General features: G+C 49.9%; 1 protein-coding gene across 2 annotated transcripts; it reads left to right on the top strand.

Annotated features, from left to right (window-relative positions):
- Positions 1 to 1,326: 1,326 nt before the first annotated feature.
- ACKR3 (atypical chemokine receptor 3) lies at positions 1,327 to 15,914 on the top strand. 2 transcript variants are annotated; one of them, XM_055380636.2, is made up of 2 exons: positions 1,327 to 1,451; positions 14,006 to 15,914. In XM_055380636.2, the coding sequence occupies exon 2, from the start codon at positions 14,032 to 14,034 to the stop codon at positions 15,118 to 15,120; it is 1,089 nt and encodes a 362-aa protein (XP_055236611.1). In that variant the 5' UTR covers positions 1,327 to 1,451; positions 14,006 to 14,031; the 3' UTR covers positions 15,121 to 15,914. The 2 variants fall into 2 exon arrangements, with proteins under 2 accessions (XP_055236611.1, XP_004033457.2); XM_004033409.5 differs by lacking the exon at positions 1,327 to 1,451 and adding an exon at positions 3,254 to 3,546.
- Positions 15,915 to 16,475: the final 561 nt, after the last annotated feature.

Genomic DNA, 16,475 nt, shown 5'->3' on the forward strand with positions numbered 1-16,475 from the left:
GTAGGGACAGCGTCCTGTTCGTGCCTTCTCTGAGTTTTCTATTAGGTGCCACCAAACACATTCCTACCCAAAGGAACCATTATATTGGACCTTCTTGAAAAGGTTAAAATATGCATTCTGGCATGGTAACTGTTTCAGTGAAAGGCACTTGAAAAACAGCAGGTGCAAGATCACTCTCCCCATAGCAGAAGGAAAGACAGCATCCTTATCCTTAGGACTAGAAGCTGCCACCTAAAGAATACTGCAGAGCTTCACTCTAATCTTTTTAGTCACATTTTCAAAGTTTATTCTTCTCTGTTTAATCCAGTATTTAAGTAGTGGACGCGAACTGCTTGCTCGGGTCTGTCCCTCGTTCCTTTCTTTCCTTCCTTTCCTTCCTTCCTTCCTTCTTTTTCTTTGCTAGGGCCTGTCTTTCTCTGTTGCTTTCTTTCTTGCTTTCTTTGTTCGGGTCTTCATCTCTTTCCTCTTTCTTTTCTTTCTTTCTCCCTCTGTCTTTTCTTTCTTTCTCTCTCTGTCTCTCTTTCTTTCTTTCTTTCCCCAAGGAGGATTTGCCTACCTGCCTTCCTTCCTTCCTTCCTTCCTTCCTTCCTTCCTTCCTTCCTTCCTTCCTTCCCCCTTCCCTTCCTTTTCTTTTGACAGAGTCTCACTCTGTCACCCAGGCTGGATTGCAATGGTGCAATCCCGGCTCACTACAACCTCCGCCTCCCGGGTTCAAGAGATTCTCCTGCCTCCCGAGTAGCTGGGATTACAGACGCGCGCCACCGCGCTGGGTTAATTTTTTGTATTTTTTAGTAGAGATGGGGTTTCACCATGTTGGCCCGGCTGGTCTCGAACTCCCGACCTCGCGATCCGCCCGCCTCGGCCTCCCAAAGTGCTGGGATTACAGGCCTGAGCCACCGCGCCCGGCCGGGTCTGCATTTCTGTATGAGGGCTCCCATGCCGCGTGAAACTTGCACTATGCTTTCCTCCTATTCATCTATCTTATGTCAGTTTAATTCTCGGACCCAGCCGGGACCCCTAGAGGATGGAGGTGGAGTTCTGCCCTTACACTGAAAACACAATCTTCCAAAAGCAGAGACACTCTTCAAAACTTTGAAAAGAGACTTTTAGGTCCTAGGGCAATGGAATCTCGTTTTCTCAAAAAGCCCTGCTTGCTTACCCTCTGGTTTTCCCCCAGGCCTGTTTTCTGGGACAGGGTGGGAGGCCCAAGGAGACAGCCAAGTTCAGGCCCCAAGCACCCAGCTCCTCCTCCCAGGATGCGAGCCTGGCCAGGGTTCCCGACCCACCCCGCCCCATTCCCCGCTGGCGCTTGGTCCGCCCCTCCCCGTCTGGAAGCCTCCAGCGGCCCCGCCCGGCGGAACTAGGGGACGGGTGGGGGACGTCGAAGGGCGAGGGCGGTGACCCCGGGGCCAGAATTCTCGCAGGCGCCTGGGCCGGGTGCCCGGCCGTGCGTGAGTGCGGAACAAGTCTGGGCGCGGGGAAGGGCGTGGGTGCGGGCCGTGGGTGGGTGCGGGGCAGGGCGCGGGGCTGTGGGAGGGCGCGGGGCCGTGTGTGGGTGCGGGGCTGGGTGCAGGCCGTGGGCGGGCGCGGGGCCGGGGCTGGCGGGGCAGGGCGTAGGCTGCTGCAAGGCGGCCTCGTGGATTCTGGCCCCGGACTCACGAAGTGGGTTCTACTTTTTAAAAAAACTGCGTTGCCTTTTCCTTCCTCTACGTTAGCATCCTGTCCGGGGTCCCCGGCCCATGTGGCCTTTTTTCCAGCGACAGTACACTTAGCTCAGAACGGATTCACACCCACTCTGTGTTTCCACCGGGCGCGCAGGCTCTGCAATGCGGAGCGCGTTCTCTGAAGGACAGGCCCCGGAGTCACGGCTACAGCCACAGAAAGCGGAAACCGAGCTGCAGTCAGAGGGGATCCCCGTACATTTCCAGCGGGCTCAGACACAGGGTACCCCACAAGAAGGAAACAGGACAGAAAAAGTCAGGACACGTATGCTGTGGAGAGTCGAGGTCTCGCCTAGATCTTGGGTGTGGGTAGACGCAGCCGCTCGCAGTTTTCCTTTCCAGCGTCTCTGGGGAGCCTGGAGATGTCCTTGGTGCCGATGTGACACGAAGAGTGATTGCGCCGCCCTGCAGAGGCAGTGGCGGGACGCTGCGCTCGGGCTGGGAAAGGCCGGCCCCAGGGCGACCCCTCCGGAGGCCCCCGGAGAGCAGGTGTGCACCTCGCCTCCCGCTGGGCAGCCAGTTCAGGAGAAAAATGTGAAGCTTTTAGCTAAACAAAATATTTCTTTCGTTAAGGGCTTTCTCCACACGGAGACTTTCTAGCCACGTGAGACTTTGACCTCCCAGTCCCCCAGATTCAGCGCTGGGACCGAGCGTCTGCTGTTATTTTTAGTAGAAGTATAAAAAGAATCTCGAAAAGTTTTAGCTCTGGAGAAGGCGTGAATACAGCTGGTGGCTTCACACACTCCACTTGAGCCGCTCTTTAAGAACTCCAGGAGATCAGAAAGCAATACGAAAGCCAGAGCATTGCACATGGGTTGGGCTGGCGGGTGGCCTTTGGGTCCCTATCTTATGGACGATTTTTGTAAATGGGGCATTGGAGATGAGTATCACCTGGATCACATTTTTAGGTTGAATTCCTCCGTGGGGGGAACTTTAGCAATACGCATCCAAATAAGAATGTAGATTGCAATAATTGTAGTAAAGTGTTTGCCAGACTCATCTCAGAAAAAGACATTATCAAAAGGCATTTATTATCTTCCTAATGCGTGTCTGGCACTGGGCAGACACTATAGAATACTATCTTGATTAGAGTCTCAAGGATTTTGTACTTAAAGTCCTTTACAAATAAAAGTATTCAAGTATAATCTATTATAAAGACTCTTTTCTCCACTTTGGGGATATACGGTGTGGTATCGATTCATTGGTCATAACAAAACTGTTACTTCTGTTTTGGAGGAATTAACAAGGAAAACCCAGGCTTAGTAAATCAACATCGAAGTTCAGAAGTTCAGAGTAATTTGTCTTGGGAACAAAGTCCTCCCTAGAGCGAAGAGGCATTCACAGGAGCTCTTGGTGTTAATGGGATTATTCAAGATATACCTGAGACCAGATAAATATTTGATGATTTTGCCAAGCACTAGGGTTTCTTTGCAGTTTTTCTTCGGCTGACGTTTTCCCCCATGGGGTTTGGACTTTGTGGCTTCACCAGATTTTGCAAATGAAAGAAGGCTGGGGTTTCCCAAGAGTACACTTGTGCAGGAAACAACAGACTAGTGAGGTTTACAAGAGGGGTGTGTGTGTGTGTGTGTGTGTGTGTGTGTGTCTCTGCCTGTGGGATGGGGGTGGCACGGGGGAGAGAGAGATGTGGGTTACAAAGCTGCCATCTAGAGGCTAGAGGCTCCTTTCTGCAGTGTATATAATGCAAGTCTGCAGCCAGCAGAGCTCACAGTTGTTGCAAAGTGCTCAGCACTAAGGGAGCCAGCGCACAGCACAGCCAGGAAGGCGAGCGAGCCCAGCCAGCCCAGCCAGCCCAGCCAGCCCGGAGGTAAGGAAACGGTGCTCGGGCAGCAGCTCTGCTCGGAAAGAAGGCACGGCTTCTGCTCTTAAGCCAAGTGGTCTTTTTCAAAGGCCTTCTTTAAAATCGCTCAGATGGGTGCTTTTGAGTCTGCGGGTCTGGTTTCTGAAAACCCAGGCTGCACGTAGCTGCATTGCAAAGTGCTTTTGCTAATTCGGAGGGCTTCACCTTTCTCTTCAGAAAGCAAAGGGCAGTTTTCGTAAGTCACTTGCAGAAGGAAATTTCCATGTGTATTTAGGAATCTGGTGTTTATTTGCTGTGTGGCTATTTAAGCTCCAGTAAGCAGGGGAACTTTGCAAGAACACAGACTATCCATTCTGCCTGACCAATTTGGCATGGGGATTAGCTTGGCACCCACTGTTTACCTGTTTTGCTTCTAGTATATCAGTTTGGAAACAGATAAAATTGGCAGTAAATACGTAATTCCAGAACGATGAACACTTTATTAAGAGGCATCCTTAAATGGAGCAGAAAACTGCCGAGAATCTTTGTGAGTCCAAGATGTATTTGAATTCAGTACTTTGGGGGATTTACCAGAGTCTGTAAGTCCGGAAGCTATAAACGTGAATGTTAAACACAGCCCGGTCTTCTCTTCTCTTGATGGCACGCTTGCTTATCTAATTTGAGTATTGTTCTCTTAGAAGGTGTTAAGTCCAACTTCAATTGGGGTTGGGGGAAGCACACACACAAATCTACTATTTTGCAATTTAAATATACTCTTCAGGTAAAATGTGGATTTTGTTCAATTTTGTTGGCATGTGCAAAGATTCAAGGAGTGACTGAGAGAACTTTGGAGTGAGGTCAGGGATGGGTGGTTAGCCAAGACTTGTAACTTCCAGGGAGAATGAGAAGTTGTAAAAGTCAGACTGGCTGTCTCTCTTTCTCTCTTCCTCTTTCTTTCTTTCTTTCTTTCCTTTTGCTCACAACAGGATTACTTAGTGTTTCAAAAGTGGGAGAGAGCCTCCTTAAATGGTTTACAGCCCTTTGAATGTATTTGGTGCAGTGACATCCCCTGAAACTTCAGTCTGCAAAGTCTCAACATGGTAACTTTGTTCTTTTCTTTTTTAAAGGCAGATGCTGCCTTTAGTGTCCCTTTATTTATTCCAGGAAAAATGTGGACATCAGCTAGGCACGCCTAGCAAAGAAAGTGGAGGCTGCTGGTTTCTGTGCTTTAACTTTCCATAGATTTTAAATGGATAAACTGCTTGCCCTTCTTTCATCAGAATACGTGCTTTCCCCAGATGGAAAGTCTTTTTCTAAAGCAAAGTTGCACATGGGAGCTCTAGCTTGGAAACAATTTGCTCTTTTTTCCCCAGTCTCTGCCATAAACACTTGAATGTGCACACAACTGCAGAGCTTAATGCCACAACCTCCAGGAGATTGGGGGGAGGGGAAAGCTGCCCAGGATGGGGGTGGGAAAGCGAAGGAAGATGGAGAAATGGCTGTAGTTTGCTGCCCATCAGCTTTTTTCTTTTAAGGGGCAGACATTGCAGACGTAGTTTTAAAAAAGTTCCATAAAGCATCGCCAAGGCAGCATGCCTGTGCGACACACGTAGGGCTTTGGGGGTGTGTTTTCCCCGTATTAACAGCAAGTCGTTGAAGCGTTGAGAAGGTATTATGATTTCTAATCAGGCCCAGAACAGGCCAAGTATAGGCTTTCTGAATGAAAAAAAAAAACCCAAAACAAAAAACCCTGCTTAATCAGGAACAGTGGCTTTTTGTGTGATCATTTTAGGGCGAGAGCTCCTGTTTTCAAGTCGACGTGAGGGAAATTGGTTGAAGTCACTCAAACCTGAGGCTGAAGGGCAGTCACTTTATAAACCTTAAGAGTAACCGAGGGGAAAGAAAAAGACCTCAAAGATTGCAAAACTTAAGATTTTTTCTCAGTGATTTTGTAGAACATGAGGGGAGTTTGGGGCTAGAAGGCATTTGTACCTTTAAACCAGGCAATCAAATAACTTAGTTTTATTATTAGAAGCAAGAATAGTATTAAAACGCCTTCAATGGGATTGCACGTGTGTAGGCATAATTCAGGAAGAAACTAAAGATCGTGTCATGTCAAGTGTTACTAAAGTTCAGGAAGGAAAAGACAAAGCTCCAGGACACGTATTTTCTGTTGAAATAAAAGAAAGCAAGCCAGAAATAGACAGATCAGGACAGGGAGGCATGCAGGCGGTGGCCCTGATTTTGAATACTTGATGGTTTCCTGCAGGGAATGTTTGATGCTTTTATCGACTAATTTGGAATTGAAAAAAAAAACAAAACAAAACACTATTGCTTCAATATTAAAGTGATCAGGGAATTGCATAATTTTATGGTGACAATTTTAAAGAGCCACAGGTAGTTTTGGAAGCAGACTGTGTTTTGTTCCAGGCACTGAAAAAGTGGATGGGGGCCGAGACTATCTCAGGTGGCCTTGAACCACTGTTGGCAAAGGGACAGATAACGAGCCCAGGGCAGTGTGGGGGACTTTGCGTTTTGAAGTCTGGGTCAGCCAGATAGTAAGCATCTTTTGCTTTTCCTGCTATAACAGATATGTGGCCATCCTCCCTCAGTTGTATATGCAGAGCCTAAGTTTGCACAGTGTCCTCCTGGGAACCCCATTGTGTCTGGCTTAGGGTGGGGGTGAGGAGGCTCTCCTAGCCTGGCTGACCTCCCACTGCCTCGTCCTGGTCCTAAGCTGGGTGGGAATCAGGGCTCTGGTTACACTGGGCCGGCCCAGACGGCAGCCTTTGTGACGTGGGAATCTCTGGACCTGCTCTTGTGGGTATAGCTTTGCTTCCCTGTCGGGCAGCTGAGCACAATAGACCAGATCAGGTTTCTGGACGTGGGATTTATTTGATCCACCAAATCCTTAAAGTGGACGAGGATGTCTCACGTGTTCATGTGAAGCATGTCTAAGGACCCTGGGAAGAGGTGGACTGTATCTGAATCAGGGTATAGAGTTTTCTGTAGTTATTATTTTTTGAGTTCTCAAGTAATTCAAAGCAGGTATGAACTTGCATAAAATAAGATCACTCACGGTCACTAGTGAATGTGTAGTCAAGACTGTTTTCCATTTGCTGGCAGCAGAGGGGACAGACAGCTCCCCATTCTGCTATCAGCCCTAGCAGATAGTCACAGAGAGTCTGCCTGGGCCAAAGCTCCCCTAGGTTACTTGGTTGGTTTCACCATAGATGCGATGTAGCATTGGTTAAAAACACACAGACACACAGACACACACACATGCACACACACACACACCCCACTCAATGATGCGCAGTTGCCTAATGGTTCTTCAGAGGTAGTGTGGATTCTCCTGATCTAACTTGCAGGCTCAGCGTAAGCGGGGCTGGCCTGGTGGAAGAGGTGTTATCTGCTCAAAGAGACCAGAGCGTTTGCTTTTGTAGCATGATTCCCGCTGGAGAGTCCCTGGAGATGTTGGAAAGGGGAAGAGAACTCTGTTCTTAGCCACAAGCCCACCATAACCCAGTCTCTTCACCCGGCCTGGCCTCAGTTTCCAGGTGTGCAAACAGTGAGGGCCACTGTCCCAGCTCTTGTCTGGGACAATACCAAGTTTCTTCATGAAATTCCCTTGTAGGACACAGGTCTCACACTGCAGAAAGCCAGTGAAGGAGGCGGAAGTCCTGCAGGGCCCAGATGGCCAGAGGGTCCCCCTTTTCGGAGCTGGTCCCGGGGCCCCAGGCCTGGCCTGAGTTATCTTATCTATACCACTGTAGAGGAGTGATGTGTGTAGCAGCCTGGTCTGCACCCAGTCACCAGACCACCCCACTGCAAAGCTGCCTGTGGGGTTCGTATCACTTCCATTCTCAAAGCCTCCTCTGCTCTAAAGCCATGGCCTTGCTCTAGACTGTCCTGGCTCCTACATGGACAAGCCCCAGCCACATTCCTTGCCCACCCTTTAAGGCCCAACTCTTACCTCCATTTGCTCTTCGTGGAGAGTCCTTGCCTCAGCCAGGCTGGGTGACTCTACCCGGCTGGGTGACTCTACCCATGGCTGTGCCTTCCTGGAACATCCTTGATCACCCCTACCTCCTTGAAGTCCCCCATAAGCCACCAGAGTAGAAACCCCTCATTTTCCTGCTGAAGGGGCATGCACCACCTTGCTCATGCCTGGGGGGTGATGGGCCTGCGTGCCTTCCCAATTAGCTGGCGGGGTCTCGGGGGTGGGGGGAGATGTTTCTGATTTGTTGTCCTCACGTGCCCCAGAGCAGTGCCTCCTGGAACAAGAGGCTCAGTCTGTCAACACCAGCTCGGTGACAATTTCAGAAAATTCTCTCCTGGACGCCCGTCTCCACTGCTGGCCACGGTCGCTGGTCTTGGTGGGGCACGATTAACTGCTGGCTCATTGAGTACCTACTATGTGCAGCTGTAGCTGTATAGCTGTATAGCTGTAGCTACACAAAGTTACAGAAGACTTGGTGGGGGGTGCGGGGCCTGGTAGGAATGAGGTGGAGGGGCAAGAAACCTGAACAACGTGATGGTACAAAAGCCATTCCAGAATACAGATGTGCAGTGTGGGGCCAGGAGAAGGTGGGAGAATCAGAAGGGCAGAGGGCATCAGTTGGGAAGAGTCTGTGGTTGGAGACTGCAAACATATGGAAGGGAGTTTGGAGGGACACTGGCCAGGTGCCTGAACACGTGGCATTCTCTGGAAGGAACTAACCAGCGTGAAGACATGCTGATTGCATACTCAGCCACCACCCATGGAGGCTCTAAACCTGAGTACCTGTAATTCCGGCTTCACCCTCAGCTTGCAGAGTGAGCTCAGGGAGACCATTTGGATGCAGCTAAATGCCCCAGGCTGCTTGCTGCAGCACGGTCGTTGTCAAGGATACTTGGTTGATGAATAAAACATCCCAGAAACGAGAGGTGCATCTCCGGGAAAGTCCTGCAATTGACAAGAGAAGCCCCAGTACCATCTGGGCTATGAGTGACAGAGGAGTCCCTTTGCAGGCCATAGGCTGGCAGGGACGGAGGGCTGGACAGGTGCTTGCCCACCACCGGCCACGGGAAAGTTCTCTCCCTGTCACTGCAACGTGCGACAGGGCCGCTAAAAAGGTGACCCCTGTACGAAGGAATGAATGAAATAAAACAGAGCAAGCGCTGGGAAAAAGGGAATGAAAGCTGACGTTCACTGCTTTTTGTTCTCCGTTGGGTCTCTGTGGTCCAGGAAAATGCAACATGAACCTCGATTGTTCTGTGGACCATTCCTCCCTCTCTGAAAATTTACATAATTCTTGATGTCAAATTTCAAATAACACAGAAGTTTATAGAGTAAAAACTACAAGTCTCCTTTTGTTCCCTCCTCCTACCTTCCCAGCCCCAAGTTTTATACTTACTGCAGGTCTTTTTCTATGCCTTCGTGCACATGTATTTACATATAAAAATACACAAATGTAATTTTTGTGTTTCTTTCTGCATAACTGGGGTTGTGCTGTGTGTGTGTGTGTCTGGGGTTGTGCTGTGTGTGTGTGTGTCTGGGGTTGTGCTGTGTGTGTGTGTGTCGGGTTGTGCTGTGTGTGCGTGTGTCTGGGGTTGTGCTGTGTGTGCGTGTGTCTGGGGTTGTGCTGTGTGTGTGTGTGTGTCCGGGGTTGTGCTGTGTGTGTGTGTGTCTGGGGTTGTGCTGTGTGTGCGTGTGTCTGGGGTTGTGCTGTGTGTGTGTGTGTGTCTGGGGTTGTGCTGTCTGTGCGTGTGTCTGCGTATTGTCTTTCACTGAACAGCATGGCGTAACTCTCTCTGTGGTTGGAGGGAGGCCTCCCTGTCACAGCTGTATTATATTCCAGATGGCGGAGACACCAGGCTTTACTGAGTCATGCCTCTGTTGAAAGACATTTATGTTGTCTCCAGTGTTTGCTCGTAAATAAATACTGCTTTAAAAAACATCTTGTGTACATTTGGAGACACATGAATATTTTGAGGAGAGAAACGTATGAATTTGTATCATCATAGAACTGGAAAGAAACGTCTTTTGTTCTGTGCCCCCTCCCCTTCCTTCCCCCTGGAATCTTTTATGTAGAAACCTTAGAACCTAAGTGTCAGAGGTGGGTCTCATTCCCCTGCCTGCCCTGGCGTGGGCACTGAGGCCCTAGAGACGCAGGCAGTGGGCAGGTTTGATTCACACCCAGAAATGTTTCTTAGACCCTGGCCTCAAGCGGGAATGGAATTGCTGGTTGATTCCAGCAGAGGGTGACTGGCCTAAGTGGATGTCTCCTTCAGGCCCTGTGGCTATCGGCCTTCCCAACTTCCCAGCGTAAACAGACCCCGCACAGGCTGAGAGGCATTAAGAATGTATACAAGGACCCGAGGGCTGGCCCATCCAGATCTGTGCGGAATGCAGTCAGCTCTTTCTGTATGGAATGAGGTAATCCCCTGCTTTTGCTTGAGGGGACCTGTGATTTCTGTGCAGGGCCCGCTGGGGGTTCATTAGAGGCCTCCCTCCCTCTCTCCACTTTCAGATTTTGCAGGGAGCTTTGTCACCAGGCTTTTGAGAACCAGGGGCCCTGGGTACACATTTCATAGTTTGCCCTATGATGCTTTTGTTCCTATCAGGGATTCTGAGAGTGTCACTTATTAAGATCTAAGCAGGTAATTTAGGAAGATTCTTTGCTCCAATAGCGCACACACACCATCAGTGAATGGTGCTCAATGAAAGCGGGCCCTGCCCACCCTAAACGTCCTGCACGCAGGCTGGGGCGGCCAGAGCCTTTGTCGCAGGCCACATTCCATGTTACATGGCAGTTCCCTATTTTGAATAAGGGGATTGTCTTTGTCAAATAATAATCTGTTTTCTGGAGACAGCTCTTGTTTCTGAAACCCAATGCATGAAAAATACCGAAATGACAAAAGGCTAAGCTATCGTATGACATTTTTGTTTTTCTGTTTTTTGTTTTCTTTAGCTCCCATTTAAATTTGCAGAGGACTTGATGACTGCACTGTCTGCTTAATCTCCCTTTTCCCTGTACTTTCCTTCCTTTATCTGACCCCTGGAATCTTTGGTGGTGGGAAGGGAGAGGCCCGTCCAGGCCCCAGAGGAAAGCAGGTGGTCAGGGTGTGGGCCTCTGGCTTTGTTTCCTGGCCAGTCCCAGTGTGGGCTGCTGTTCCTTGGGCTGACTGGTGGTTAATGATTGAGGATCGGTGATCGGTGACTGATGATTGGTGGCCGGTGATCGGTGGGGCAGTGAGGAGCTCCAGCCTCTGCTCTCTCATTCAGCCCTTGGGCAGCAACAGCCATGCCCTTGTTGGAAGTTTCCCGCTGTGCCACCCGGGAGGGGAGAAGCAAGGACAGAGGCGAGGACGGCTGAGCGGGGAAGTGCCTATCTCAGAAATACTGTTTTTGACTCAGAGGACCAATGGTCCCTAAATCAAATTTTCGTCACCCAAAGAGGCAAAGGTAGAAAGCCAAGGACTGGATAGGGGTCCCTGAGCCCTTTTCCACCTCTCAGTCCCACTCTGGGCTCTGAGAATACTGAAGGCTGCTGGTAGCTCAAAGCGGGTGAGTGTCTGTTTTGTGCTAAGAGTGGAGGAACTGGAAGGAAGGACACACTCAAGATGTGGGAACCAGGCGTCTTCTCACTGAGTGACCCTGCCTCCTGCTGGGGCCTGTCCATGCTGAGCAGTGGCCAGGCGCCTGGCCAGCCGGCATCTGACATGTCTCTACACTGGAGGGCAAGTAAGACCTGAGCCAGAGGAATGTCACCATGGTGGGGGAGAGAGGTGGGGCGGATTCGGGATCCAAGTTCTGGAGAACAAAGACTGAGGGTCATTTCTTTCTAGCCCCTGTGAATGGCCCAAACCCCAGGATTTATGGCAGCTTCTGCTGTGTGGCTGTGCCAGTGGGGACAGAGCAGGGAGCCCAAGCCAGGCGCCAGCCGAGCTCCCTCTGGACCCAGCTGCTGTCCCTCCTGCTGCCCAGCTGTGGGGCCATCCTCCATTCAAGCTCCTCTGCTTCCCGGGACTCTGGGGTCAGATGAGATCACGGGTGAAAGAGTTTTGGAAACCAAGCCATGATGCAAATGTGTTTCGTTTTAAGGAAATGGGAGAAAGGAACAAGGATTGTTGCAGTAGAGCCATGTGGGAGAGCAAAGGTGAAATCCTTGTCTCCTGGCATCACGGGGTGGAGAGTGGAACGTCAGCTGTGGGTCATTTGGTGGCCAAGGAAAGGTGGTGATAGTAGCTTCAAGGCACAGCCTGGGGTTGGCCGTCCACCCTGGAGGCAGTCTGGCAGGACAGGGTGTCCTCAGCTCCCTGCTGGGCCTACGTCCTTTTGGAGTTCTAGAGCTGCGTCTTAGGCCAAGTGTGCCAAGCCTCCTGCTTTGAGTTTCTGTCCTGACCTTGACCTTGCTCACATCCATGGGCAGCCTCCCATGCTTGGGCATCAGGGCTTGTCATAAGTCCGTGGTCACAGGGCTTGATTCCTCCTAGTGGGTGACTCTGAGGACGGCCAGGCCTCCCGCTGCAGGACCAGCGTGGTTCCCTCCATGGAGGGCTTTCAGAGTGGGGAGGGGATGCGGCTGTCTTGGGAGGCCCAGCCCTTTCTGTCGGCTGTGGAGGACACTGAGTCAGGTTAGGTCACGAGGAGGGGACCCCACAGTCATTTACATCCCGCAGAGGGAAGTGCCCAGAAGCCTGCAACAGTCTCCGCTAAGTGGGGTTCACGCGAGGTCCTCTGCTGTGAATGTGGAGGCTGTGGAGCCGAGGCCGCGAAATTTCTCACTTTTCAGGGATTCTGTTCGAGTTGTCCCAAAGGAGAAGCCCATCAAACAACCCAGTCTCTGTGCGAGCTCCCCCGGGGGTATTTACTACTCAGCCAGTGAGAGCCGGGTTTCCAGGGGAATAGAATTAAACAAGGTTCTGCTTTTTGCTGAAGGGAAAAACCGCTCCCTTAGGTGGGAGAATCCCCAGGGTTCTTTCTTCCTGGCCAGGGAGGGAGAAGGGGGTGACGTTTTATTGAGCATTGGCTAGGGCCAAGCTCTCAATTAGGCCCTTTCTTCTTAGGGTATCTGTGAGATAGGTGCTGCTGTCCTGGGGAGGTAGATGCAGACAGATAACTTCCAAGGTAAATGCTAATGAATAGAGGAGCCAGAATCCCAACCCAGGAATGTCTGATCTTGGAGTGAGCGGCTTCCCAGCTGTGGCTTTGCATACCGCTAGCGTAGCCACCTGGACCCTGATCCCCTGACCCTTGTCCTTGATCCTCCAGGAAATTCTCATATGTAACCTGGAATCCACTTTAAACGAACTCGGCAAATAATGTCTTGACTCTAGGCCAGTCATTACCTGGGACAGGTGAGGGGGAAGGGCAACCACCTGACTATGTCACTGTCAACAGTGCATCCTTGGGCTGAGGTTTTCATTTTACAGTGGGGTTCAGGCAGGGCTAATTGCTGACCCAGGACCGTGGCCTGGAGGGATTTCAGGGCCTTCCCATGGGCAGACTGACAGTAGAAGACAGCCCCTGTCAGTCTATCTGAAGAAATCAGTGCCAGATAACAATGGTACCCCGTGGCTGAATTCTGGCTGGGAGTGAAATGGTGATGGAGTGTTGGTCTCACCTCAGGTCAGCAGGGAAAACAGTTGGGAAAATGGTCAGCCCTCCTGAAATGCAGCAGGTGGTGATTTTTGTGTTTTGAGTCTTGGCACACCTTGCTGTTGAAGCAGTTGAACAAATAAAGGAATGGAAAAACAGGTGCTGACCCAGAGCTTGAGACAGCTGGTTGGTTGCCCTTCATTGAAAACCACACGGCCAACCCAGAGTCTTCAGGTTTGGGGCGCAGTTAAGCTGTGGGGCACCCTGCGTAGGCTCACTGTGTTTCCAGAGGCTTTATGACTGCATACTGGGGCCGCCTGAGACCCAGGTTTAGATGTGAATTTAGCAGAAAAGTAAAAAGTGCTGAGTCACATTATAAATGCAAATTTGGAGGAGGATTTGAAATGCTTTCATTAAGACACCAAAGCAGGACACTTGTAATACAGCAGTGCCAGGAGAGGACAACCCTGCCATTCTTTGGGGACATAGATAAAATGGCTCCACTGTCCCCTGCTGAGAGTGAGCAGGCCATCAGCATCACGGTGGCCGGGGCTCAGCTGCCTGACGTTTCTTTGGCCCCTGTACTGTGTTGATTTCACACCCTGGGCACAGCCATGCTGGCGGTGTCTTGAGAACACAGCCATGAAAAGATGGAGAAAGCAAACACAGTTTCTGTCTTGGAGCACCACATGGATTTAGATTCAGAGTATGATTTATTTTGTTTCGGAGAGTTTTATTATGAATTTTTTTTCTCCCTTCTTTGCAAAGACATTACAGAGCTAAACCCAAACAGCTGAGCCTATCAGGGCCTTGGAAAAGCATTTTTGCCTGAAACTTGAGTTTTTCCTAATGAAGTGACTTTTCTCTTCCATCTTTTTTGTTTGCTTGGTTTTCTCGTAGGTCATTTGACTGCCCGCCTCAGAACGATGGATCTGCATCTCTTCGACTACTCAGAGCCAGGGAACTTCTCGGACATCAGCTGGCCGTGCAACAGCAGCGACTGCATCGTGGTGGACACGGTGATGTGTCCCAACATGCCCAACAAAAGCGTCCTGCTCTACACGCTCTCCTTCATTTACATTTTCATCTTCGTCATCGGCATGATTGCCAACTCCGTGGTGGTCTGGGTGAATATCCAGGCCAAGACCACAGGCTATGACACGCACTGCTACATCTTGAACCTGGCCATTGCCGACCTGTGGGTTGTCCTCACCATCCCAGTCTGGGTGGTCAGTCTCGTGCAGCACAACCAGTGGCCCATGGGTGAGCTCACATGCAAAGTCACACACCTCATCTTCTCCATCAACCTCTTCGGCAGCATTTTCTTCCTCACGTGCATGAGCGTGGACCGCTACCTCTCCATCACCTACTTCACCAACACCCCCAGCAGCAGGAAGAAGATGGTACGCCGTGTCGTCTGCATCCTGGTGTGGCTGCTGGCCTTCTGCGTGTCTCTGCCTGACACCTACTACCTGAAGACCGTCACGTCTGCGTCCAACAATGAGACCTACTGCCGGTCCTTCTACCCCGAGCACAGCATCAAGGAGTGGCTGATCGGCATGGAGCTGGTCTCCGTTGTCTTGGGCTTTGCCGTTCCCTTCTCCATCATCGCTGTCTTCTACTTCCTGCTGGCCAGAGCCATCTCGGCGTCCGGTGACCAGGAGAAGCACAGCAGCCGGAAGATCATCTTCTCCTACGTGGTGGTCTTCCTTGTCTGCTGGTTGCCCTACCACGTGGCGGTGCTGCTGGACATCTTCTCCATCCTGCACTACATCCCTTTCACCTGCCGGCTGGAGCACGCCCTCTTCACGGCCCTGCATGTCACACAGTGCCTGTCGCTGGTGCACTGCTGCGTCAACCCTGTCCTCTACAGCTTCATCAATCGCAACTACAGGTACGAGCTGATGAAGGCCTTCATCTTCAAGTACTCGGCCAAAACAGGGCTCACCAAGCTCATCGATGCCTCCAGAGTCTCAGAAATGGAGTACTCTGCCTTGGAGCAGAGCACCAAATGATCTGCCCTGGAGAGGCTCTGGGATGGGTTTACTTGTTTTTGAACAGGGTGATGGGCCCTATGGTTTTCTAGAGCAAAGCAAAGTAGCTTCGGGTCTTGACGCTTGAGTAGCGTGAAGAGGGGAGCACGTGCCCCCTGCATCCATTCTCTCTTTCTCTTGATGACGCGGCTGTCATTTGGCTGTGCATGCTGACAGTTTTGCAACAGGCAGAGCTGTGTCGCATAGCAGTGCTGTGTGTCAGAGCCAGCTGAGGACAGGCTTGCCTGGACTTCTGTAAGATAGGATTTTCTGTGTTTCCTGAATTTTTTATATGGTGATTTGTATTTAAATTTTAAGACTTTATTTTCTCACTATTGGTGTACCTTATAAATGTATTTGAAAGTTAAATATATTTTAAATATTGTTTGGGAGGCATAGTGCTGACATATATTCAGAGTGCTGTAGTTTTAAGGTTAGCGTGACTTCAGTTTTGACTAAGGATGACACTAATTGTTAGCTGTTTTGAAATTTTATATATATATATATAAATATATAAATATATGCCAGTCTTGGCTGAAATGTTTTATTTACCATAGTTTTATATCTGTGTGGTGTTTTGTACCGGCACGGGATATGGAACGAAAACTGCTTTGTAATGCAGTTTGTGACATTAATAGTATTGTAAAGTTACATTTAAAAAAAACAAAAAACTGTTCTGGACTGCAAATCTGTGCACACAACGAACAGTCGCATTTCAGAGAGTTCTCTCAATTTGTAAGTTATTTTTTTTAATAAAGATTTTTGTTTCCTAAAAATGCATCAAGTCTCGGTTTTCAAAGTGTGTTTTGGCACTTGAGTAGCACACATGATAATAATTCATGGATATATATGGCACACACAGGCCACCTGCATGAACATGCTCAGAAAAAGAGTGCTGCTGTAAAGCAAAAGCTACCAGGTTAACTTGTTTGAAATGATATAAAAAGAAAAAACATTTGAGCACACTGCATGGTTTTTTTTTAAAATTCTCAGGCAATAGTGTTTTTGGTGTGGGGGATGATTGCTAGGGTCCAGCTAGGAGAGAAGGCTGGCACAGAGAAGGTGCCACTTGCTTCTACTTCCTGCTGGCCAGAGCCATCTCTGTTCTGAGCCTGTCTGAACTCTCCATCCAGACAGGAGAGTTTCAGGGTGCAGGACTGGTGTCCTCATCTGTACCACCTGTGTGCTTCCAGGGCCAGTGGCACAGCCCCTTAAATCTCGTCTGCTAAGGTAAACACCTCCAGGGGCAATACTTCCTATTGAGAGTTTTCATTTAAACCGTGCCAATCAGCTACCCCCTTGAGGCCACACAATGAGCGAATCCCCAGCTTGCGCAT

The sequence above is a fragment of the Gorilla gorilla genome, chromosome 11 (assembly GCF_029281585.2).
Source record: "Gorilla gorilla gorilla isolate KB3781 chromosome 11, NHGRI_mGorGor1-v2.1_pri, whole genome shotgun sequence".
Classification (NCBI taxonomy): domain Eukaryota; kingdom Metazoa; phylum Chordata; class Mammalia; order Primates; family Hominidae; genus Gorilla; species Gorilla gorilla.